Source organism: Neodiprion lecontei, chromosome 6 (assembly GCF_021901455.1).
Source record: "Neodiprion lecontei isolate iyNeoLeco1 chromosome 6, iyNeoLeco1.1, whole genome shotgun sequence".
Lineage (NCBI taxonomy): Eukaryota > Metazoa > Arthropoda > Insecta > Hymenoptera > Diprionidae > Neodiprion > Neodiprion lecontei.
Window position 1 is genome coordinate 2,205,657 of NC_060265.1, and position 26,980 is coordinate 2,232,636.

Sequence of the window (26,980 nt, forward strand, 5' to 3'; positions counted from 1 at the left end):
AAAATTTCTCAACTACTTTCAATACAGATTACGAACCGTCGATCTTATTAGTCAAACTTCAGACAGGCAAGCGGTTTTTCGACCCCGAATAATCACGTGGCGATCGTTATCAATCATCTATTTTTATTTCCCCTTTTCTTTTCTTTTCAGTCTATTGATTCTTCAGCCACATCGAGTTATCTATTTTCAATCCCTGATTGGAAAGTGAGGAGGGGGGGGGGGAAAAAAAGTTAAAAAAATCCCCTTCGTTAGACGAGTATAATTTTTGGCCTCGGGGCGTTTTATTCTCATTATAGAATATATACCGCGTGGCGAAGACGACGATGCCACGTATCCATCGGCAATCCCTCTCCGCACGGACCTGCTGCTCATAAAGGCCTATTTCAGACTTAAATATTTATATCAAGTATCCGGTTGCATCAATCCGTGCATAAACAGACCTGCGCAACACATATGTATGTATACCCGTAATCAGTTGCAGCCCAACGACGATTCGCATCCCATCGAACCTCCGCGCGTTTGGCAATCGTCCACGGATTTTCCAATACGACGGAAACGAGCTTTCAAAGGACACCCCAGCGGCTAATAGCCGACAGCGATATCGGCACAACGGCTTCTGTGGATTATTGCAGCGAACGAAAACGGCGGAGAACAAATAAGCTCGGAAAAACAATTCTTTATACAGCCGAAGCTCGAGGTAAGAATTGAGAGAAATATCTACGCAGTCATGCGATTTGGCATAATTTTAATATCCGCTGATATCGCAGACATTGTACAGTTTTAATTGACTCGTAGGATGTTTTGCGGGGTAAAAGTTAATGGCCAAAAAACATGTAATACGCGTTTGTTTTGACGGACCTCGCTCCGGTAGATTGAAACAATTTAATACGTGCGCAAACGCCGGATCAAAGGTCAAACCAATCAACCCCAACTTCCTAGATCTGGCTAGAGAAGGCCTTATCGTCCATACCGCCATTAGGATACGGGATAATTATTCATCGTATAATTTATCCTACTCGGAATCTCGATTAATTACTAATTATTAGAACCAGTTGAAGTAGATCACGTGAATCACTTACGCGATGAGTTTGCTGTGTGTAGAGAAAAAAAATAGGAACAAGATAGACGTAAAATCTACTTGAATTACAAAAGACGACACGGCGATAAAGGTGATCTCCTTTTCCCCCGGCACCCCGTGTAATTAATCATCCGTTCATTACCGCGATAATTCTTATGCAGTGAAACTTATACCTGTACATTGTTCTGCCGCACTGAGAAAAATTTCATTTGTTACAGTAACTAGAAAAATTCAGTACGCGTAACTATTTTTCGTTGTTGCGGATCCTTTTTGGCAATTGCAATGCAAAATCTACTTTTTTAGCTAAACAAGGCTTTAACGTCAATTTATTCTTGCACGAGCATTAAATTATCGCAACAGTTGCGAGAACATATAGCAACAGTGACCGTAATGAGAAAGAATAGTAACGGATACCAGACTTTCCCGTTAACAGCTAGAAAACTAATTTTCATTTTCTACCTAGAACTGTATTTTTCGATTTTGGTAAAAAATGAAAATAGTTAAGGATTGAGCGGTAACCGGAATTAAAAATTTTTCTCGGTCCGGGCTGTTTGCAGCTGATTCGGCAAAGAGGCTACGGTAGGGACGCGATTCGGGAGAAGGAAGGGAAATCACAAGGGAACGTCTAGAAGTGATCGTCGCAAAATTAGAACCCTCTAGATATATAGATCGGATGTACTGCACAGGCATCGGGCTGCGCATGAGTGGATTCGTCACGCGCCGATCAGACAGTAGTCTAAGTCAGTCAGTGTCAGGCCGCAGTCTGCTGCCGGACCGCAAGCTCTACGGTTCTAGTTGCTTTATCGTTGCGAGCAACTCGCACGCGGCGCATGTGTCACATGTGTTTTGTGAATTGAATTTTTAAAAGGCGGTTTAATCCTGTAGCGCAAGATATACGCAAGTAGAATAAGGACGCTGCGACGCGGCTATCCCGATTGGTAAGTTGGTTTTTATTATTAATTCGGAAACAGAATGTGGAAAATGTTTGTCCCAATTTTTTCGGAGGTTTGATCAAATATTCTCTTTTCCTTCTTCGTAAGCCTTGAGATTAATCTTATGCCGTCGAACGTATGGAAAAAGGAACAAAATCCACTCGCTACTTTCTGGTCTCGGAGATCGGTTCAATATTTTAATGGATTTCTTTTTCGTGCTTGAATATGTACGATGTTTTCAATATTTCGCGTTTTTTGACATATTCACTTATGGTCTGCAAATCGGAGGACGGTTTTGAGACGAGCCAGATTGAGTTTATCTTCTTTAACATTTGAATTCAAATATCCGGTTGAACAGTTTTTCAAATTCAAATTCTGTTTTCAAATTGTACCGCGCGGAATCTCAGCAGTTTCACTCAAAAAACGTGAAATTATTTTTTTTAACCAGCTGGTTATCTCCCGAGCAATAAAAAATGGATGGATATATTTGTTTTTTGGAAAACAGTTTCGCGCCAAAAACATATTTCAAGTCTAAAAGTGGTCAGCATCGTCATTTAATTATTTTTGACTGGTGAAATTTTCTTCTCTGAAAAAAAAGAAAACCTATTCCGTATAAAATATCCGCGTTTTCATCCCTGTTGCTAATTTCTTTCTACAGCGATGAGCGGAGTAAAAAATGAATAAATCCAACGTCAGGTTTAAATTAATTATCGTAAAGTACCTGCGTTCACTACAAAACGGTTCGAAAGCTGAAGAGAAAACCGATATTTGAATCGCTGAAATGACCATCGAACGAAATGCTTGACGAATTTGCAAAATAGTATGTAAATGCAGCCAAACGCGTATAACTGAAAATTAACCGACCAAATTGGATTCAGCGAGACGATTTGAATAAGTTCAAAGGATACCTCGACATCCATCGGGTGGTTCTAGGAACAGGAAACGAATATTATCTATACGTTTAACGATATTGAAAGTGAGGAATGAAGAAATCCAGGATAAAAACTTAGAAAACAAACTTACAAAAGAAGTCAATCTCTCCGATATAAAATCACATGCAAAAGAATTTCCATCAAGCGATTCGATTCGTCTTTAAAAATTTGCAAGGTTGTAAAACTATTCCCCCTGACTACCCGTGCACCACCATTACCGTGTACGTTTTTCATTGCCACTTTTTAACCCCTTTAATTCGTTCCTGCAAATCCCGATCGCATTCACCAAGATCCATTTATTCCTTCCCACTTCCATGGAACTGGGGATGTTAATCCTCATTGATTTTTCCCATTGGCCAAGCCCGGATTTGCTCTCGGCAACAGGTTTCCCCAGATTAGATTAACCCAACCACGTTTAAGATAAACCCACTCGAGGATGCATATAGCTGTATAAATTTCAACAATACTCGCACGCCTTTACTCAGTGGGCCGATAACGTAAAGGGAGAAAGACGAAGCGATACTTCTCCCGTTTTCCGCCCCCCCCCCCCCCCCCACCTTTTTCTACACACACTTACAATAGGTTCGGAGCAATTAAACCCCGCTTTTTGACCCCTTTTCTTGCTCACACTTGAAAGCTTCCTTTTCCGCCCGGAAACCGCAGACTTCGAAGTCCGATTCGGAATACTTTTGTCCTTGTTTGGCCCTTTTATCCCCCCCCCCCCCCCCCCCCCTCTTTCCTCATCTGGATTTTCCCCGGGACAGATTGGCCCGTAAAAATGTCTCTTTGAATCGGACTTGAGAATCCCGATCCTACAGACCCCGCGAAAAAGAAGAGTGGCAACCCGCAAACTGAACCCCAGGATATAACCAGCATAAATCGTCCGCAGCCGCGCAAAGTCCGTATTGGGAAATAAATTTCTTCCACCCTTCAACCGAACTCCGAACGTAGGGGCTTGACGTTGGCTATCGGTTCGGATAAAAGAGGAGTTTCTTCCAGCCTACTCTCTCACTCTCTTGGCTCGGGAGAATCAATTGTTTTCAGAGTTACAGCCACTTCCGGTCGGTCCGTCCACCAACCATTTGCGATTGCTCGTTTTACCGAACTCAATATCACTTGCTGGGGGTGTTTAAGGGGCGCTGAACGTGCTCCGTAAGCGTCGAATAGTCTCGATTGAACCAAGTAAAATTCCCAAATCACGCCTCGTGATTGATCATGGTGATACGGTTGCTCAAAAGCTCGGAGGATCGGAATCACCCCTGCATTTGGTGAAATTCTTTCTCGCAAGCTCCACGAGCTACTCGCCGACTGACAGACTTCGCTACAGAGAAAACTCCCGATCAGATATTCGTAGAAAATCCCGGGTAGAATATTGGAGGTAAATCCTTACGAGGGATCAGCGTTTAAAGGATTTTATTTTCACCATAAGCCTCGAGTTTTTCCTCCCGCTTTATGGATGGTATATTTCGAAAAGCGATCGCAGACCGCGTTTCCCCGAAGAGACGATCATCGCCGACGTCCAACTCCATTCCACGTCACTCTTCTCGATACCCTCGTTATACTCGATGCACACCTCCGGATATTCGTCCGGATTTACCGGACGCATGGCGTCGCGCCAAGGAGTGGAGTCAAATGTTACGCCTCATATAAACTGGACAGATTCAGTTTGAACCTGTGCGCAGAGCACGTGCTTTTCACACATGCCGGCGCTCAGGTGAAGAAGCGTTCGTCGCTTTCCAAAGTCTGAATCAGCTGACGTTAACCAGTCCAATCTTGGTCTGTAAAGGGGGGAAGAGCTCAGCCTTCGGTGATGAGATTTATACCCTGCAGGTATCTCGGATTATGTGAATTGGGAAAAATGATACAACACTTCCAAGTCTGCAGCGGCACGTCTAGAAGAGGTGGAAGTCTCCTCAGCGATCCTCGGTTCTCGAATTTCAACCCACTGCCGAAGTACGTTGTATTAACAGCTGCTGGTATAGAATTCGCCGATATTACACGTGTGCGTCTCCTTGTCGTTGTCGTTGACATTCCAAATTCTGGGGCGGCGTGCCAACTTGGAAGTTGGAAGCGCGTACTTGCTCGTGAGTCACTCGATCCAATCCAACCCGCGAAGCGCAACGGCTCATTACCGTTCCCAGTATCGCGGAATAACTTACCTTGGACTTGTCGATTCTGACGATCGAGCTTTACGTAGAGGAGAAGATCCTTCCAGGAACGGCCACCTCGAACCTTAACCTTACGCCGTTCCGGGCCATTTTGATAGGTATGGTGCCAGACAGCGACGGACGGAGTTCAATGGAAGGGAAAGAAAGCATTCATTCTCGACACCGATAGCTCGGAATTTATTGTGCCATTGTCGTTTATCGCAGAGTCGAGTTTTTCATTTCATCGAAGACTAGATCCCGGCATGTCTAGACCCATATCCAAACTATACGAGTCCTGAGTCCAGAAAAGTGCCCTCGAACTTGGCTCTCCCTTCCTCTCTTGGCGTAATCAAGTTTAAAACGACGGATCATTGTTATTCTCCTTCTCGAAATTGTTACTCTCTCACAGTCATCAAGCCCCCGAGCAAACTCTCTTCCTGGAATTTTCATTAGCGTCTGGGAGAGTGAATGAAGCTTGTTAACTCCGGTCGACTACTCGTCATAGTCGACAGCTGTAGAAACTCCGTGACGCATGTTTCGCTTGATGAAATTGTTTTTAGGTTTCGAACAAACCCCGTGTTGGGTACTCCCAACATCAGCAGGTACAGCTCTAGCTTATCGTGAGAAATGAGTGTAACATCCACTTTACACCTAAAAATTCTTGCAGAAAACGATGGTTCGCCAATCGGCGTGGATTCTCCTCGCGGTGTTGGCTGCTTCCTGCACTCGGCAAGCAGCCGGAAAATGTGACCGGACACCGGACCATGCGACAAAGCACCGATCCCAACCCGGGGACAAATTCCAGATTATTGTTTCCGAGCACAACAGAACGGATCCGATCAGCCACTTTGAACCAAAGACTAAGTACATTGGTGAGTAATGTATTTTTTGTTTAAAATTTAAACATCAAAAGCCAAAAGTTTTATCGCAGAATTTTTGCAATGGCAATGGCAATGGTTTGCTGCTATACAGCCTCGAGTTAAATTCCACTACCCTACCAATGTACAGGCAACGGTACTTTACTCTATGGTACATTCCACGTCAAATTTGCAACATATGTACCTCATCCTCTTGGATTTCGATAATTTTTTCGTATGATGTTGCAACCGACCCAAAAGGGTCTCGGGATTTTTATTCAGATTGTTTTAGCCTCGAGTAAAATTACAAAAATATCGAAAAAACCAATTCCAAAAACGTCGTTATTTAAAATCTGAAAAAAAAAAAAAAATTATTTTTGAGCATGACACGATAATGGGATCTCAATATTTACGATTTTTTTCGCAAGTTTTTAATTCTCTCATGTCAGAATCGGAGTTTTTTTTTTTTTTACTACAATCCGATCCAAATAGATCACGGAAAATAAATATAATTCTGCAATCTGTTTAGCTCGAGGCATACAAAAATAAGGCAATTTCAGATTTTCAGATGTTTAAAAACGGCGTTTTGGCACTGTTGCAAATTGGGGGAGGTAAAAAGGAAAGAATGATGATGCGATTCCCTTCTTAACAGCGGATGTTGGAAGCTGTATGCAAAACGGAAACCTGTGCACAGCGTTCTAGTAAAATTCTGCAATTAACCGTCAGCGGGATCTTTTTGCGACCAAGTTTTACTTCGGCTGTTTATTTCTCAGGACTTGAAGCGCGAGGACGAAAGTTTGAAACGCTTATTGCCTGTGTAGCTCGTACACGTTTCATTACGGGTATAAATATAAACGGGAGCGAGTTTTCGGGAGAAAGGAAGAAACAGGATCGTTACACGAGGACGATTTCAGACTTGATTTTCGAATCGAGCTAACGGGTGAAACTGGAGCCTTATACGCATATTTGTGAGATTCAATTTACCCGCAATAATAATATCCTCGTATACGATTTAACCGGTGTTGACAATTTGCAGAATTATTGCTAGCTCGCATTATAATTGCCACTGAACTTAACATTCTCGTGCCGTAAAAGGATCCTACCGGGAATTCGACTCCTTGAATAGAAAACCGTGCTTTTCGAACATATTCAACGATGCCGTGTTTAAATTTTGAAGAATCTCGAGTCTCTGATTTGTAACGAATATAAATCAGCTATTTTTAATAAACGATTTCCCCCCTCAAGTGCATCTGTGCCCGATGAAAAAATAAAACTAACGAGATCGCACTTGAGCTATTTTCGACCTACTTGCGTACACAGAATTATACGAAGATAAATATCGCTGTAATAATATAACAACTATAATACAGTCAGTTTGAATCATTGGAAAAAATATTTCCCAATCGTCGGTAAACGGCTGGTGAGAGCGTTCGTTGCATAAAATGAGAGGGAAAAAAATTTAATCGTTACAATTAACATGTTATACGTATACGGCTTAACGGAGGGCGGGAGCAAAACACCGTGCAGGGGTGAAAGCATCAATTAATCGCCTAGCTTGTACAAACAGCGAACCCTGATACCCGAAATCCGTACGGTGAGCCGTTAAACACGACCTCTCGCTGATCCCCGAATCCCCCTTTCGGATTGGCCCGTTTTGCATCCCTTGTGGCAACAGCATCGGCATTGACTTGTAAAAAAGAAAGACGCAAAGTATTTGAACCCTTTTTCGTCCCTTTTTCGACAGAGTATCAGACATTTTATTAGGTACCTACTACGGTTGTTCCAACTAAATTCTTCATTTCTATAACGGTTAAAAAGCATTTGTAAGTAAGATTGGTATTACAAGAATGCACTTCAGGTTTATCCTCATAATTCTATAAAGGTAATTGGGGGTTCAAGGTATTGCACAAAATTTTGATAAAAGCAGCTATGTCGGGTGAAATATTTTTCCTTCTGAATCACCGCCACCTTGTAGATATTTACCAAATCTGCATCCATACGCCTGTATACGTATACGTATATGCAAATTGTACGTGTAGCATATACTGTGCGAAAATCGTTGCGAAGACTGGCACGAGCACCAATTCTCGGTGAGAAAGAGACAGAAAGAAAAAGAAGTACGGAACGATGATTCAGAATGGAGATTTTCCATCCAGAATATTTCCTCCTCCTGGAGGACTCGCGAATTTTGCGGGTGTTTCGCGTCTCCGCGAGGCTTCAAGTAGCTCTAAAAGCGGCTCATCCGGTCCTAAAAGGTGCAAGCTCGCCGAGGACTTCTTAGAGAAATTCTAGAGGATTGAAGCCCCCGAATAACCGCTACCGCTGTTCGGATTTCCGGAGATTATCCCCTAAAGGCGAAACGTCAAATTCAAGGGAGAATCGCCGGATGATTTTTCGCGCCAAAAAAATAAACCTTCCTTTTTTCCCATCGTAAGCAAACGGAGAAATGTAAGGGTAGTAAAAAAAAAAAAAAAAAAAAAAAAAAATAATTATATCTCAGGGCGAGTGATAAAAGATTGTTTAAAGTCGACTAGCTCGAAAATGGCGAACGGAATCTTCCAATCGACGACCTTTCGACGGTAAACTGACCTTTACGTTCGTATTTATCCCGGCAAGGAATCGAACGATCTCAGGAAATTGCCTAGAGGAAATATTTCTGAAAAGTTCACTGCGGGCGGAAGTGCCGCGAGTCGATTGAAAATAGAAACTTGATTTTTCAGGGAATTCCAGGAGAGGTCAAATTGAGAGATGGGTTTAAAGAATCTGTAGACGCGCACAGTTTATACCGAGAATCTTTTCCCAGAGTGGCACGTATGTATGGTCTATGACTACGTACGTACACGTATAACGTACGCGTTACTCTTACATAAAGCAGGACATGCCGACTGCCGCTTTATGCAAATCGCGGAATTATCAGAGGCGCTACAACCTTCTGGCGGTCGTCCAAAACGCCTCCGAGGCTGGATTACAGGCATCGAGCTCGATTAAATTAACGCGCGTTGCTGGCAGGCCGGGAATATTTATAATAAATAAGTTAATAAACAAACAAAAATTTCATTTACATTGGTAATTCGTATAGCGGTAATTTCGGTCATTACCTGCAAGGAAAAGGGGATCAAGAAAACTTCCGTTAGGACGTTGAATACGATATACGTATGCACGCAAAGTCCACGTGATCGAAATTTTATCCCCCCCTCCCTTCCTCCAAAAAAAAAAAAAAAAAAAAAAAAAAAAAAATACGTTGCACCTGTCGTACGACCAAATGCGAATTATTGACGAACGAGCAATTATCGGAAATTCGCGCTTCGTTGAGCGTGAAACTCGACTGATACCAAATCGGTGTGAATTTTTTTTTTTCCCTTTTACAAACTGAGAAAGGGGATCGCAAAGTGGATTGGAAATTTCAAGTTTTTAATACCCGACTTCCGACAACATCGATTATAATAACATCAGGAGTAAGAGTTGAGCCGTATTTAAGGACGCGCGCCCCCTTATGAAATTCTCCTTCGCGGGAAAGGGGCGGTAATGAATTGACGCTGACAGTAATTCCTTAGCGACGTCTCATCGCGATTGCAGTAATTAAACCGGGGGTAATTGCTTTAACGATTCTCAATCCCTTGTCGCTATTCTCGGATTGTTGCTCTCTCCCAACCCCTCGTCAACTTTCCCCGTTCGATCCTTGACGCGGTATCTTCGTTATTATAATCGCGGGACGTGCGGGAATGCAGGGTCGGGGGTAAAGATACGAAAAGATGAAAAAACTTGAGGGTCACAGTATCGAATTTTTAATGAAGCGAAAACTTGATTCAGAAAGTATAAAAATTTTGAAAGTCCGAGCGTGGAGATGTAAAGGAATAGAAAAGTCAGAACGTCGGAATTCCTCTCGATAATATAATAGATTCGTATACGGATTTACGATTTTGCCGTTCTATATCGTGTAATTCTGTACTTCGATTTTTTATACCTGCATAAGGATAAGGTCGAAAAATACGGTTTCGTCGAGGCAGCACTCGTTCTGTCATTCGCTAATTTGATTTCGCAATTTTTACTCACGTCGAATAAGTACCGAAACCCTGTCGCTGAAAGAGACGCAGATACATACGAGTATATTATACCGTATGCATAACGACTGACACTCGCTGCGTCACGCAGCGGGATGGTTAATTAGTTATACGATGCTGTCGCGAAGGCCTCAGTTAACTGCCTTTTCACGGTTAATTCCTGTAATTCAGGGTTGTGAGAATAAACTGTTGTTTTACTCGCAATCAGCAACGCGTCCGGCAATCGTTTAGGAAACTGTATCAACGCGAACACGACGCCTGACGCAACGATACGTCACCCTAATCGCAATTGCTCCGAATGACGTTCGAGTTTCGCAAATTTTTTTATCCCTCGATGTGTTAAACTTGTAGATGTAAACACGCGGTGAAACTCCTTGTTCGAAACACAAAATGCGCGATAAGCGAAGCTGGCGAACGGTGTGGAGCGATTTGAACGAAGCGCGATGAGAAGAAGGAGGAAGAGTCTGTGCAATTGCTGTACACCGAGAAATATTTCATTTGTTACAGTAACTGGAAAAATTCAGTCGAACGGGTATCGTTAAAAGAACCGTTTGAATATTGTCGGAACTACGAAAAACGAGCTACGCCTAAACATTTTCCGCCATTGTCGATCCTTTTTTGGTAATTGCAGCGCAAAATCAGTTTGTTCGGTTTACTCTAATTTTTTAGCTAAACAAGGCTTTAACGTCAATTTATTGTCGCACGAGCGTTAAATTTTCGCAACAGTTGCAAGAAAATGTAGCAACATTCGTCGTAATGAGAAAGAACAGTAACGGCTAGAAAACTGATTTTCATTTTCTGCCTAGAAGTATATTTTTCGATTGTGGTAAAAAATGAAAATAACCAAGGACTGAGCGGTAACCGGAACTAGAAATTTATCTCGGTGTAACTAGGTAAAAAAAGAAAGAAAAAAAAAAGAAAGATCCCGGTTAAACCGCAAGGTGAAAAATACCCTCCTCGCCTCCCTCCGCGATCCTCGAGGCCCGCCTTAAGAACCTTGAATTTTTCATCTAATGGGCCGAGAGTGCGCCGGTATAGCTTTATGTATTTGAGAAGACCCGGGAATTCGTGAAGCCATAAAACTACCCGCTATACCCTCGTCGCTACTCTCCAGGTACGTGTTATACGTATTCCCGAATGCCTGCCTATAATACCTAATATCGCGCAGGCTGTCATGACGATATTTCGAAATCGTGCGGAGACGGTTTATAAATTGCGATTCCCACTCTTGATTCTCTTTGTTTTTTCATTCCCCTCAAACCTCGCCTCGTTCGTTTCTCAGCCGGTTTCCTTCCTTGCTTCACTTTGAATTGTAGACATATATATATGTATTAAAAAAAAAAAAATTTATTTCGGTCCTTTCGTTTAAAAATTTTCGCAGTCAAAATTGCGCTCGTTTGGGAAAATTTGACATTCGCCACAAGCTTTGACCCCCTGCGTCACACGTTATTGTGCAGGGTCAACTTTTACAACAGGATGGTATTCTGTGGATCTCGGTGGTTGATTCGAAAATTAAAGATGGCGGATCAAATGTGGCGGACGAAAATTTCAAATTTGATCGAATCCGGTGAAAAAACATTACGCAAGGGTTGTTGGAGCTGCTGATTGGATTCGCCGTCTCGAATTTTCAAAATCGAATTTCAGATTCGAATCAGCGACTCTAAAAACTAACAACTCGTGTAAACCATGTACACGCGTGACAATCTTGTAAATGAATTGTTCCTTCATTATCTAACAATAATAACTTACAAAGAAATATCTTTTCAAACTTGTCTAAATACAAAAAAAAAAAACGGGCGTAAAATAGGTGGCAAGAATACTTACGACCATGTCCGAAAGGGTTAAAAGCACAGCTGATACGTGCAAAGGGCAAACTAGGCAGACGGCTGATCGTGAGTGGAAGCCACCTTGAGCTGGAAGTCTTGAATGACGGAACGCGTCAGGCCGCACATGCTGCAGACCTAATATCGCCGTTCGATAACGCGGTCGCGTTTCTTACCGAAGAGTATATTGGGTTGGAAGTGATCTGCGGGGTTTCAAAAAAAAAGAAAAAAAAAAAAAAAACACAATTCTCACGTCCCTTTATTTACCTTAAGCGTAAGCGACGGTGGGACATTTTTTTCTTTCGCACTCTGAGCAAACACCCGTATTTGCGAATTTCTCCGATGGAGTAATTGACGCTTCCGGAACTCAGAAGTAGGTGGTCGTTGAACTATGCGGGCAGAACCGAAATTGAGCGAACAATTTTTAGGGGGTTGAATTAATCAACTCGAACACGTTTCTTTTTCCCCCGTTTTACACGGATACGCCTTTATTCTGTGTGATTGTTTTTTTTTCTTTCTTTTTTTTTTTTCTCGACAACTTTAGTTGATCCAACTCTGTATTTAAAAACGTATCGTTGCAAGTTTCACGGTCGCGGTATCATCGATTGAAGCATCATCACCCACCGGCTGATGGGCAGCAATTATTTGCCTGAGAGAATCGTAATTATTCAGGTGGCGTGAATTAAACTCTGGTATAATTATGTCATTCCGGGAAATTTTCTTCTCGTTTTTGACTTTGCTTACTGGACATCGGAAATGTGCCGCGACATTTCTCTCCCTCTCTCACTATCTTTCTCCAAATTGCAACACATACCTGTAACAAATCGTGGCACACGCTGCAGCAGCAGAGAATTCACTTTTATAATTCTCCTTGGGTACCTTAGATTTTTCATTTGGATGATGAAAAGGGAGTTGAAAAAATTTTACAACACAAATAGGTAAAGATAAATTGCACATATCTGTAATAAATAAATAACCAACACAATTTTTTGACCGAATGTTGTTCTTAGTATTTAAAAAAAAAAAAAAAAAAAAACAAATACTCACGCCTTACATTTTTTCTTCCAACTCGTAAGCCTGGCGCGAAAATCTCGAATATCCGTTACATAGGTATGTACATACCTGTGGGTATAACGGATACGCCTTGTAGATATATTATTCCCGGCACGTACGCGAGCTCATTTCAATCCGTGCCTAAAGGAACGGTGAAAGAAAACTTTTAGCGAAAACCGTATGACTCCGGAATCCCAAGTTTTATATTAATGCACTTCCGCCCCCGGTTCGCGGCTCTGATGTATAACGGATTTTCGCGAAAGTTGAGCCGCTGTGAAAGGAAGCGTCGTGATTTTCTGAAGAGACTTCTTTTTTTTTGTTTGTTTTCATACAAGACAAATTCGCACCCTGCAGTTTTAAATTCCAATGAAATATTCTCCAGTGTTTCACTATTCAAATCGAAATTAAAGCTCCAATGAATTACCGTCTCACTATATTTTCATTTTCTCTCCTTTTCTCGCAAATTCAGGCTCAAGAATATTGCGTATATTCTCGAGGTACCGAGTAATATCAATCGTCGCTTTTAGTCCGTTTAAATTTCGTTGCGTCGTCGAGGGTTTAGCCTCAGTTTAAAGCAATTCGTCTCCCAGACGTCAAACAGGATTCAACAAAAAAAAAAAAAGAAACAACAAAATAAGCACCGAGAAAAAAATTAATATCCGAGGGGCTGTGTAACGGCAGCATGAAAAATTGCGAAATAAAAGTGCCGCGGGAACGTCGCGTTTCCGAATACGACGTTATACGTGCGTTTTATAGGTATATGGATACGTATATATAGACGTATGCGTCGCGGAATTAAAACGGCGAGGAGGATTAATCAACGCAAAAAACTTTTGCCGCCTGTACGCAATTTTTAGTAGCTAGTGAATTTTTTTCCACAGCATATTCAACTCTTCGCTGCAACGAGACTCGCTCGGGCGAGTTGCTGATGTATAAATTATTTTTTAATTCAACGAGAAACGGAACCATATCCGACCTTAATTACGTCCGCGGTGGGCAATTTTCAAACTATTTTTTCCCTCCCTTTGACTTTGCCGAAAGGTGAATAAAAAAATTCAGTCTCGTTAATTACCGTCGTTGTTCGCAGTGAGTCTTCAGAGCGACAAAAGCTCACCGACGCCGTCAAAGTTCACCAGATTCACGCTGACAGCCGAGACCGAAACCGAAGACTCGTCAGGGGACACCGGTTACTTCGAAGTCGATGGTACGAACTTCAGCAAACATTCGGAATTATGTCCTGACGCGGTCGTCGAAGCGTCGGAGATCCGCAAGGACGACGTCTCCGTCTTCTGGACCAGTCCCGTCGACGAGGGTGGATGCATCATCATCAGGTACGTTTTTGAGGATTTAAAGGGCTGCACGTTCTCGATCGAAAGTGACCCTAGTCGACGATATCGGATAAAAATCGGCAAACAAAAATCAATCGCAACAAAAGCGATAAGAAAATTAAATCTGAATAATAATAATGATAATGCCCAACAGTTGTCAATAAATTGCTCAGGGAATGATTTTGTATTTTTTTTTTTCTTTTTTTTTGTGGTGCGACGTGATTTCGTTGATGTTTCTGAGTTAATTTTTAACGAATTTTCTCGCTGTTTTGAAACTTTGTATAAACTGTATTTACGAAACTATTCGTTCGGTGTCCCGGAAACCTTTTAATTGTAACGCAAAACGTTTTTACGAAAACGTATCGAAGGTTGACGATTTTTCCTCCATTATTCAAAATTTAAAATTTTCCAAACATAATGAGAAAATTCTTTAAAAATTCGCGAATCAACGAATTCGTTTCACATTAGAAAAAAGCAAAAACAAAAAACTATTCCTGGAAAATTTGTGAAACATATTATATTGGCTACTTTTTGGCATTGTTATTATTGAAATTGAATTTTCTTATCGCGATTTCGGGGCTGATCGGAGCGCCGTCTCCGTTTCTTCCAGGGCGATGGTCATGGAGTCCCCGGACGTCTGGTACATGGACGACGGGGGCCTGACGGTGGAGGTCTGCCCGTCGTCTTCTTCCTCGGGTAGCGGAGATCCTGGCCCGGTATTGCAGACCTGCTGCGCCTGCGCCGAGGCGAAGTACGAGGTCACCTTCGAGGGGCTCTGGTCTCGGAACACCCACCCTAAGGTGCTTGAAAATTCCCACCCTTCGAAGTAAAAGTTTCTTCGCCCCTGTCACGATGCAATATCCTCGATCCGTAATTTCCAGGACTTTCCTACCAACGCATGGCGAACGAAATTCTCCGACGTTATCGGCGCCTCGCATACGGTGGATTACCGCTTTTGGGAGTACATGAAATACGCCAGCGACGGTTTGCGACAGGTCGCCGAACGCGGGGTTACCCGCACGCTCGAGTCCGAGTTGAAGGAGCAGGTAATCGGGGTTAAATTGCTCCGGTCTGCTACACTTTTTACCCTGATTTGTCAGGTTATATACCGACGATGAAAAAATGGAAAAACTTTTTTTTTACTTTTAGTTTCCGTTGAGATGAATAAAATTCGGTTCTGTGTACGTCGAATGATGAGCAGAACCTTTGTTTATTGGTTACAAAGTTTGTTTTTGTCTTTTTGTTTAATTATTATTTTCGAATGAAAATGATTTAAATGCAAAATCGAATTCTGTTTAGTTGTTATCTACGATAAATGTTTGGTAAAATAGGTGATCTTTCTCAAACTCCGAAACATCGTTCTTGTTTCTACAAAAACAAACTTTATGTGGTAAAAGTATTTTTTCATTTATTCGTTACGTGGAATAAATCAAAATTTGACATCAAGAACCCAGTCTCTGTTTCTCTTCACTTTAGAGCGAACACATCCGCACCATAATCAAGGCTAGAGGAATAAGCTACCCGAACGTCACCGGAAAAACATTCGCGGTGTTCCGCGTGGACCAGAAACACCATCTCATGTCGCTGGTCACCATGATCGGTAATCACTGTTTAGTCTGGCATTTTGATTCCTGTCGGATCATCGATTCGTGCGGTTCAGCTCTGATATAAGAGCGATCGAGCTGCCCTTGGAAACGAACTCCAGCGGCTATTGTTTCTGCATAATTTGAAATAATCGGTAGAGGCCATCCATAAATTACGTAACGTCTTTTAACTTGACTCAAATTTCGCGCGTCCTCTGATATCTTAATACGACATTATTTTATCATAACAAATGTGCAATTTTACTGCCATACTTATATATAGTTCCTTTCAACCTTACGTTGAAAATGTTTTCAAAACTTTCATATTTCACACGTACGTCTTAATAATTCACTTTGTTACGTTATGGTAAGCGGTGTGGAAAATGAAAGAAAACAGCGTTAGGCAATTTACGGATGGCCACGTACGTGTGACAAATAATATTTTGACGAGGCGTTCTTCTTCACACGGCAGACCCTTCGCCGGACTGGATAGTCGGAGTTTCCGGACTTGAGCTGTGCCTGGCGAACTGTTCCTGGGTAGAGCACAGGGAGTTGAATCTCTTCCCATACGACGCGGGCACGGATAGCGGAATAACGTATCTCGTGAGTGCGGAAACACGCTTCAGTATCCGCAACACCCCTCATAATTTCTACGATTTGCTACGAATTTTTAGGAAAATTGAGACTAAAACAATTTTTTGTACAATATTATGAACATGCGTAGTCTTTCATGAAAATTTTATGTTTTCTCTAGTAAATAATCTACAAGAAACTGATTTTTTTTTAAAAAAGAAAATTAACAATACTTTAGAAAAAACAATGCATGTTTACAATTTAATAGAAATAATACGAAATAATTTAATTTTTTTAAACATTCGTAGCAGTAGAAATTTTCACCGTCATTCCAATACGTTGGAAATATCTATCATTTTTCCGTGATTCATACGCGCGTTATGCTCGTAATTTCAGCCCGGCTGTATAACGGCGGTCTCCAATTTAAACACACGGCAACCATCCGTGAATTTACGTCGCGGTAAACCGCGGACACGGTCAGCTGCTCGCATTTTCTGCGAAACTGTGCAGACGCGGTGCACTCGCGTATCCACCAATTGTTTGCAAATAACCGACGCAGATACAGACCTCGGTATACGTGATACAACTATACAGTATAGGTACAGGTATAGGTGCGTAAGGTTGCAAATAACCCCCGTTTCAATTTCGAATGTCTCACCTCCCAAAGCACTTCCAAACAATCAAAAAATGATTCTCTAACTTTTTACAAAATTTTTATCTCAACTGTAACTGGTTTCACCAAAGGGTTCATTTCCCCATTTAACCCGTTTCATGGGAACGGTAAACCTGCCAAACGGATTTCGATGAATTTTGATATATGGGGGTTCCTTGGGCTGCTGATTGTGAAGTTTAAAGTGGTTGTTCCATTACGACGGACAAACATCCCAAAATTAAATTACTTGACATTGTCATAGTGGGTTTGTTATTTTGAATTTCCTCACCCCCATAAGATTTCATCAAAATCGGTTTGAAACATTTACCGTTCCCTTGAAAAGGGTTAAATGGAAAAATCAACTCTCTGACGACACGGATCGTAGTTAATATATAAATCTGACAACGTCAGGGAATTATTTGTAGCCGATTTGGGAAGGGAGACATTCGAAATTCAAAAATGACTTTGTTAACATCCACCCCGGTAGACACGTATACGATTCGACAAAGGATATCCGGATCTTAAACTCGATTTGGCTGACAGTTGGCTCGTGACAGATACCGTGAAACTTCAACTCTCCTTACTTCTTCTTGTAGAAATTTTGTGATAAAAAATTCTCGACCTAGAGGGATTTCATACGACGGATAAAAGCACTTCGGATAATACGGTACACGTGTTATCGATACGCGTGATACGTTAAGTACTATTGAAAAGAGAATGCGGAAAGATTGAATTTCGTTCTGAACATTCCTGAAAACGCGATGTTAAGGCAGGAATAGCTTTATCACCTGAATTCCGGGCGGATTTCAACGCGCGTTCGACGTACGCGTCGAACGCCGATTAATTATGCGTCGATCGATTCACCAGCCCTCGATCATCTCTTTGTCGACAGTCGCAAGACACCCCGACAGATCCGCAGGAGCGAATTACCCGCATAACGTCAACCTTTCCAAACGACCCGGCTTCTCCTTTCTACGACGAAACGGGAGCGGACATGAAGCCGATAGCGAAACTCTATCTGAACCGACAACGTCTGTACGAAAAGACTTGCGACGCGACATCGGCCGAAGGTCCCAGAGGTGAGGATCCTCATCCTTAATCAATCTTACCTACAATTATACTATATCCAATGATAATCGTAAGCATCGAGTAATCATCGACCTTGTCCGACCCGATGCAGAAGCCTGTTACACGAGTTCCTGGGGCGAGTGGAACCAATGCTCGCGTACCTGTGGAAGAGGGCAGAAACTTCGTCAACGATATTACCTCGACCGCGACGCAGCTTTGGCGGCAAACTGTAGGGAGGAATTGACCGATCGATCGAGATGCAAGAACGAGCGGTGGTGAGTTTTCCCGAAGGTTCAAACTTTCCTTCACATTTTCAGAGTTATTCTTGACCGTGTAAACCGCTGTCGGGTTCGATTTGCTGGGTAGACGAGGGTCGCCTCGGAATTGAATAAACTTTGATGAATTCTTCAGCCCAGGAATAGATCCCGGTGATTGCGACGTCGAGGAGTGGACCAGCTGGTCCTCGTGCAGTACCACCTGCGGTACGGGGTTCAAAACTCGGTCCCGTAAATTTCGCGATCGGAAGACCAGGAAGTACTGCATGCACAATTTGGAACGCCACGAGCTGGAGCAGACTTTTGAGTGCGAAGACAACGAGCCCTGTCCCGACGCGGATCCCGACGCCGAGGAGGTAAGCGAAAGCACCGAAAATACTGTCGAAGACAACGTCGAGGAGGTACCGACGCTGGGGGAATGGTCGCAGGTACGAAACACCGTGAATCTAAATCGCGCCATTCACGCATCGTCTGTTTTATTCCGTGGAAAGAATCGTACGCGATTACACCTGCGCCATTTCTCACGCAATCGTTCCATTGCACAGGCACGCGCATTTGAAGCAAGCTTGCAGGGTCAGGAATAGTCGTGACGTACGTAAGACGAACTATTCGTTCGCAGAGAACTGCGTGAAACTGGACAGTGACGATTGTAAATGCATACGAGTATTTCGAACGAACGTTAATGACGACAGAACGATTTTGTCGCCGACTGTTTTCTCCCCCTCTTTGTCAAATCGACGACGAAACTCTACGAAGCTCTGCAAAGGCTTATAGGTAGCGCACGCATGGTTTTCAGGCGAACCGAAATCTTCGACAACGCATAAAATTGATACCATATTCGCTTGCGATCAGTGTCCGAACGAGAGATTCACCGAGTGGTCCATGTGGTCACCATGCAGTGCCAGCTGCGGTCCAGGAGTAAAACTGCGATCCAGGCTGCTGAAGATGTCCTGGGGTAACTTGGAGGAATCGGAGGAACTTAATCTGGAAAACTGTAAAACCGAACAGGCTGCTTGCGTGGCAGCGATGCCGAATTGCGATTTCTCGGAGGAAACGGCACGAAGTAAGTTTCGATTTTAACCGGGCGGGATTGCAAGCTCGGAAACTTGCTTGCTGAAGGTATAGATGCACGCAACGAATGGTCCTGCACATCTCACATTCCGAATGTTACCGTGACAGGCATTTGCAGTGAACCGCAGGTCGGTGGGAACTGCAACGCGAACATTTTGCGGGTATATTTTGATAGCGCGAGCAATGAGTGCCGCAGGTTCAATTACACAGGGTGCGGTGGTAACAGGAATAACTTTCCAACCGAACAGGATTGCAATAACGTATGCAGTAAATATCAAAGTGAGTTTTTACCAATCGATTTGCAATTTTCTGCTACAAGCTGATGTGTATTCCTGGTAATCCGCGTAATCTGAATAAAGTGTCCCAGTTATTGACCTTTTTTGGTTGTACGTATCTTTAGTTCCAAAATTACCAAAACATAAATCTCCAGCGTACAACCCTCGAGCGATTGGTTCTAGGATTCGAGAAATTCACAATTTGTGCCGGAAATTTGTAATTTTGGAAAATACAAGGGTCAATAACAGGTACACTTACCTCATCAGCCCGAGACACATACTAATCCGCCTGATTACAAACATCCTTTTCCTTACGTTTCCGCACGCTTACTAACGCAACTAACAACGCAGGGGAGCTTAGGGCCAACCTTTCGGCTGTGATGAAGAAATTTAAGGTCTCACTGAGCAGCGTACTGACCTATCACGTCCCGACCCAAGATCAACGCAGCGGGAAAATGAAGAGAGCCAAATACGGTGAAGTCGTTTTTACGGAACTTCGAGTATACGTATACCGATCCATCCGATTTATCCGATTCTTTTTTCGTTTTTATCTCCGTAGCCTCCTTTCCATGGCTCCTTACCATATCCGAGTGGCTCGGTATTGTTTTCGATCGTGAAAATGCGAACTTTACTTTGATCGACAGGTGAAGTCACCGACAGGCCATTTCCCGCCGAGTTTCCATCCGTCAGTCAAACCGTCGACGGATATCCACTTGACTGTGAGATTACCGAATGGGGCGAGTGGTCGGCCTGCGGCTCCAATTGCAAGGGCTACACGTACCGGAAACGAATGATTCTGGTAAGCACACTCGTTTACATGAAGAGTTGAAAATTTCCGCGACCCGGTCTTTGTTTTATTATTGTTTCTATTCCGGCTTTGAAGCTACGTTCAAGTATGGCGTGACACGATATGGCTGTTGATGATGTGATGTCGCATTATTGCTTTCAGCGTGAAGCGAGAAACGAAGGAAGAAGATGTCCGAAAAAACTACAACAGAAAAGACGATGCAAGAAGGTTCCGCCTTGTTGTAAGTGGACGTTTTATTTTTAAAAATGATTTCCCGTTTTTCTCACCAATAAGATACAGAGTGTTTATATTTGACGGAGGTTTAGAAGCACTACTCAAACGATTTCATCGCTACACACAACCCGTTCCATGCTTGGAAAAATGTCTAATCCATACATTGGCTATTTTTTTTTTTTATTGACAAACCAACTTGCCCCTTTCCCATGCTTTCCGGACACCAGGGAGTAGAAAATTTTTCCGATCGATCAACGGTGGCGCAAAAATACCATCCACAAAATTGTATTGATTTTTATTTGGCAAGAAGGTGAAGTATCTCATTACTTCATTTCGCTAATTTCTAATTCACCCATTAATTGCGCATGGTTTCAGTCAACTTGAACAATGGAATGGAATGCGATGTCAGTTGCCGCGACTTAGGCGTAGGGATTAGTATAATTTGAAAGAAATGTCAGAGTTGAACGAAAAAAATGCATTATGAAAGATAAATCTCTACACCGGTTTCAGCAACACGAAGAGACATGCGCCGTAGAAGTTATAACGAAGTCTTCGACGGGACGAGCGATCATTTCAGTGAGTCGTGATATTTAGTATTATTTATTTTCTCACAGCAACACCGTTCAATTAAAAAAGAACCTTAAGCCGAATGGCAAATCAACGAATTATCTCCGTTATTTCTTAGATTCCATCGACTGCGAGTTATCTTCATGGTCGACGTGGTCACCGTGTTCGGCAACCTGCGGACATTCGGTTCGTCACAGAACCAGGAACGTTATCGTATCGCCGGAGGGTCCGAACGCGAAGCTCTGCCCTTCGGTAGCACAGTTCGTGACATGCCCTTTGGCTGCCTGCGACGAATCAACGAGGCAGTAGAGCGGGAAATATGAATAAATTACAATTTTAACGAAGATAAGTAATTATTAGAATGTTGAAATATTATTCAGATAGGTCGATGGAGACTTTCAATGGAAATGCTGAAGCTGTAAGGTTCGTTGATTATCACCTGTGTAACTGTTGGGCATGGAAACAGCTGTGAAAAAAATTACCAGGTATAATCTTACCACATGTTATGTCGTGGAAAACCACGAGAATCAAAATAGGCTTATTATAGAGAAAAACCCGTTATTCTCTTTCCAAAATTTAACATAGATCATTTACGATCATGTACGTATGAAGTACAGATTGACTTAGGACTAGTCACTGGACTTTATTAATTTTTCCATTTACGCAGGAGTGAAACGAATCAGCTGTAATTAAGAAATTATAGTAAGTCATAAAAGAATATATTATTATGCTATGAGAAACGTCGTTATTTGATTATCGGTATTCTAAACCGATTCGCGATGAATAAATAAAGATCGTAGGGTCATAGATTGTTCAATGTACGATACAGGCATTTATGAAGTTTTTCACCGACTGCATTTCGAAATCTCTATCGTTCAACGTATTATATCAATCGTATTAGTTTAATAGGTGCAATTATAATAATTGCTAGATTATAGTTACTGGTGTTTTGTCGTCTTAAAAGCCAGAGCTAACAACTTTCTTGCTACGAGTTATATAAGTATTTATAATGATTAATTGACTTATTTTATCCTGATCTATAAACGTCGGAGACAAATTCTTATTCTCTTTGATATACATAGTTAAATAATACGAAAAAGAATATGAAATCTATGTCTAACAAATTTTTTATTACACGAGGCTAACACGTAAACTAGACTTTTCTCTTTTATTTTACGAATTTTCATGAATAAATGCGCGGTGAATGTAAAAGCATATTGATAGAGTTAAGATACAGACACATATTGCAAATGAGTAAAAGTAAGGTATCAAACTTTTCTTTACCGTGTCCATTATGACAATAAAAAATATATCTATTAGTACTAGTAGCAGTGTTAGATCATGATAAGAATAACAAGACAGACATTAGTCGCAATTGAAATAATAAATATATATTCTACTATTGTAAATATATAGCATAATAATATCGAAAGAAATTGCACACAAATGTTTTGTATTATATATATATATATGTATATATATATATAACACAAGTGTTTTGTATATATATATATAATATATATAAAATATGTATACATGTTTTCATTTACGTAAATATATATGTACAATAATTATTTGAGTACTAAATGGCATTGTAGACAATGTACACGGTTTTTCACCAAATTCGCGGTATTAAGCCTCAAATAGTGAAAAGGAAAAGAGAAACAGGAACATCATCATTTATACTTATTTCCTCATCACAGTTAGTGTAATGGGCATGACTTGTGTTTAATTGTGAAAGAAATTCTTCACCACTGCACAGCTGGTAATGATTTATTTTTCAGTATTATCATCACAAGTACACTACCTACATAAATCTATCACCAAAATAACGTGGGAAATGAAATTCTCTCTCATCGAAGAATTAAAGAACAATTGTTTACAGTCACTTCATAATTAATTTCTATTTGAATATGTACAGTTGCTTTGTAGCTGGATGAACAAGTTACATATCTAGCAGTTCATACACTCAAGTAGATTCTGACCGCTTTGTGGTCCCGTCTTCAGATTCCTCGATAGGTGTTTCGTCAGAATCCACTTGAGAATCTTGCTTCATTACCTTCAGAGGGACCAATTGAAACTTGACGGTGCCTTCCTTGACACGTTTTTGTACCGCTTTACCAGCATGGTTTGTTCCGGCTACAATAACTTCGTATATTTTTTCCTATAGAAAAAAAGTTTGTGGAATTGACCGATGAATGTTTATCAACAGTTTGGAACAATTCGATCTCTATCAACAACAGTGAACGGGGTTCTTACCGCAGCTTGCAAATTACCGTCAGCAGTTATGGTTACTCTAACTTCGTGCCTCTTGTTTAACCACTTGACGAAATTTCTCATCTTCGAGTCCAAGTCGTGATCAGCTATTTTTGCAGTGATACCAGCAATTTTTGGCTCTTTCACCGGGCCGTTTGGTCTGGCGGACTTCTGTTTTCGACGATTTAACTCTTCGGCAAAGTATTCGGTGCCTGTCATAAGCTTGTAAATTGGTCTCTTGGTCTTTCCAGCGGCATCCATGACTTTGACCAATTTTAATTCCCTCCGCTTCGATATCCTATGGGCCTCATCCAGCGTCATCACCGACGGGGTAAGATCTGGCGATATCACGGTGACCATGACATTCTGGGTCATTTTCGACTTTCCAGGCGCCGCTTGATCATCGCTTTTCGGTTTCTCAGTGAGGTTAAGTCCGTCGGTTGACGTTCCCCTCGTAACCGTTGTGTACAAAAATCTATTCGGACTCCTTTCCGACAATCGCGGTACTTTCGTGCCACAAACAACCTGCGATACGCAGCCTTTTCGAATTAATTTCACTATTCCGAGTCTTCGCACCACATTGCGTAACGACGACATCGTCGAACTTTCAAATTCCTTCCCCCAACACAACAGTGACTTACGGTGTTTTTAGGTTATGTTATGTTAGGTTATGTTACCGATGAAGTTTTAATATTCGTCGACGAAATGATAATCACAAACACCATTCGTAGCGTTTTGAATATCCGGAGTAACTGTTTGCACAGATATGTCGAAGTATTCTGTAAACGAATCAGGTTTGTTTGCAACAAAAATACTACGGCACCCTTGTGAAAACACATTGATTGTCAAAACGCCGCTACAAGCGCTATTTTACTTGCTTATGTTTACCAAATTTAATTTCGTCTCACTTTTGCTACGGCAGTTGTCGAATCATGGCTAATACTTATTCATAGGTCACTTGTTGGTTTTTCCATGTTTCAGACAGCTTCCAGCAACGTTCCATGAAACCTGCTACTCTACAGGCACAGACGAATTGGAGTCCTTTGAAACGCCGATAGAAGCAATCCGTAACTTTAGTATAATAGCACACGTGGATCATGGAAAAAGTACATTGGCAGATCGGTTATTGGAAAAGACAGGAGCGATTCAGCGTAACGCAGGGGCTCAGTTTTTAGACAAATTACAAGTTGAGAAGGAGAGGGGTATAACGGTAAAGGCGCAAAGCGCGTCGTTAAAGTACAAGCACAAGGGAACAAACCATCTGCTGAATCTAATCGACACTCCTGGGCATGTTGATTTTTCAAACGAAGTCGCGAGGTCCCTGGCCGCCTGCCAGGGTGTGATACTCCTTGTTGATGCAAATCACGGGGTCCAAGCACAGACTGTGGCCAACTTTTACCTCGCTTTTGCTCAGGATCTCACCATTATTCCAGTTTTGAATAAAGTTGACTTAAAGAATGCAGACCCAGAGCGAGTCATCGGTCAGCTTAATACTCTTTTCGATATCGAGGCAAAAGATGTTCTGAAGATATCGGCCAAGCTCGGCACTGGTGTCGACGAACTGCTTGAAGCTATTGTCGAGAGGGTGCCACCTCCGTCTGTCAACAGAAGCGGACCGCTCAAAGCCCTAATATTCGACAGCTGGTTCGATAAGTGGAAAGGAGCGATTTCTTTGGTGTATATTAACGAAGGATCTGTTTCAGTCGGAGATCAAATTTCATCCATACATACTGGAAACTCATATGAAGTCAAGAATCTGTTTCTCCTAACACCATTTGAAAAAAACATTAAAACATTGTGAGTAAAAACAAGTTTTTGCCAACAATTCATAATGCCAACACTATGTCTTGATTATCATATAATTTTCAAGGTTCGCTGGTCAAATTGGATGCATTGCCTGTAATATGAAATCAACGAAAGAAGCATACGTCGGTGATACTCTACATTTGAAAGAGTTTCCTGTCGAAGCTCTCAAAAAATTTGAACCAGCAAGACCCATGGTCTTTGCAGGAGTTTACCCAATGGATCAATCGCAACATGTTCCATTGCGTAGCGCTATTGACAAACTAGTACTGAACGATTACGCAGTAACCACTGAGGTTGATTCTAGGTAAGCAGTATTGGCTGAATGCATAACAATTTTCCAACATCTGTTAATGATGACTAATGCATCTGTCCATCCAGTCCAGCATTAGGGTTGGGGTGGAGATTAGGTTTTCTAGGCTTGTTGCACATGGAGGTTTTCATCCAGCGCCTGGAACAAGAATACGGCACCCTGCCTTTAGTGACCGCGCCCAATGTCACTTACAAGGCAAAAGTCATTGGGGCAAAGAATATTACTAAATACAAAAGCGATGAGGTAGTCTTTAACAATCCAAGTAAATTCCCTCCTCAGAGTGTAGTGTCCGAGTATTACGAGCCTATTGTCTTAGGGACCATTATAACACCAGGTGAGAGTGGCTCAAGCGACAAAATTGTTGAAGGGGCCTTCAGCGCCTTAATAAATACTAAATATACATTTTTCAGACGAATACTTGAGCCCTGTAATGTCGCTGTGCATGGAGAAAAGAGGTATCCATAAATCTGGATCAAATATCGACGGTCGGCGAGTGTTGCTGCAATTCGATTTGCCGCTAAATGAAATTGTCATGGACTTTCACGATTCGTTGAAATCAATCAGTTCGGGATATGCCAGTTTCGATTATGAGAATTTGAGATACGAACCAGCAAGTCTAGTCAAGGTGAAACTGCAAGCGTTGAGCTATTATGATCTTTATCTACATTCGAAATTAAAGAGTTCTTTGCTTCACCCGTAGCTGGATATCTTACTGAATGGTGTGCTCGTAGAAGAGCTGAGCACTATAGCGCACTATTTAAAGGCTACCGCCATCGCGAAGAAAATGGTCACGAAGTTGCAAGATATCATTCCAAGACAACAATATTTAATCGCCATCCAGGCGGCGGTCGGATCTAAAATACTCGCCAGAGAAAATATAAAACCCTATAGGAAGGATGTGACAGCAAAGTTGGTAAGATATTATATACGAACTCTGATCTAGTTATAATAAAACGTATAAGAAAATCCGCATAACAGCGACGGAAATCAGGGAATACTCCTAGAAATACTGAATATATCCGGTTTCAGTACGGCGGTGACATAACGAGGAGGAAAAAGCTGCTTGCCCAACAGGCAGAAGGAAAACGGCGAATGCGTATGATTGGAAATATATCACTACCCCGAGAAACGTTTATAGAATTTCTTAAAAGATAGGGTTTTCAAATAAATTAATAGTTCAACTGTACGGATTAAATAATTTAAATTTCGCTCTCAGACCACAATTTATTTACGTTACGTATAAAGAAGGAAACTGAAGCAAGTATAATTACAATTTCTTATCATCTCAAGGACAGGAAGCGCGGTTTCTAAG

At 41.8% G+C, this 26,980-nt stretch overlaps 3 protein-coding genes across 7 annotated transcripts; 2 read left to right on the plus strand and 1 right to left on the minus strand.

The window, feature by feature from the left end:
- Positions 1–1,818: 1,818 nt before the first annotated feature.
- LOC107219554 (spondin-1) lies at positions 1,819–23,053 on the plus strand. Of its 5 annotated transcripts, none has more exons than XM_046743567.1 (17): positions 1,820–2,016; positions 5,757–5,961; positions 13,971–14,214; positions 14,822–15,011; positions 15,093–15,257; positions 15,688–15,811; positions 16,267–16,397; positions 17,912–18,098; positions 18,200–18,362; positions 18,499–18,790; positions 19,215–19,425; positions 19,542–19,712; positions 20,060–20,182; positions 20,353–20,507; positions 20,658–20,736; positions 21,240–21,305; positions 21,415–23,053. In XM_046743567.1, the coding sequence occupies exons 2-17, from the start codon at positions 5,763–5,765 to the stop codon at positions 21,603–21,605; spliced, it is 2,691 nt and encodes an 896-aa protein (XP_046599523.1). In that variant the 5' UTR covers positions 1,820–2,016; positions 5,757–5,762; the 3' UTR covers positions 21,606–23,053. The 5 variants fall into 5 exon arrangements, with proteins under 5 accessions (XP_046599525.1, XP_046599523.1, XP_015513292.2 ...); XM_015657806.2 differs by having other exon boundaries at positions 18,499–18,718; XM_046743569.1 differs by lacking the exon at positions 15,093–15,257 and having other exon boundaries at positions 1,819–2,016.
- LOC107219557 (translation initiation factor IF-3, mitochondrial) lies at positions 22,477–24,149 on the minus strand. Its single transcript, XM_015657814.2, has 2 exons — positions 23,556–24,149; positions 22,477–23,460 (listed from the first exon to the last, which is right to left on the minus strand). Exons 1-2 carry the CDS (start codon positions 24,147–24,149, stop codon positions 23,266–23,268), a joined length of 789 nt encoding a protein of 262 aa, XP_015513300.1. The 3' UTR covers positions 22,477–23,265.
- Positions 24,150–24,210: 61 nt separating this feature from the next.
- On the plus strand, positions 24,211–26,876 carry LOC107219556 (translation factor GUF1 homolog, mitochondrial). Its single transcript, XM_015657813.2, has 7 exons — positions 24,211–24,346; positions 24,534–25,349; positions 25,423–25,662; positions 25,737–26,002; positions 26,079–26,293; positions 26,369–26,581; positions 26,698–26,876. The coding sequence occupies exons 1-7, from the start codon at positions 24,213–24,215 to the stop codon at positions 26,821–26,823; spliced, it is 2,010 nt and encodes a 669-aa protein (XP_015513299.2). The 5' UTR covers positions 24,211–24,212; the 3' UTR covers positions 26,824–26,876.
- The last annotated feature ends 104 nt before the right edge of the window (positions 26,877–26,980 follow it).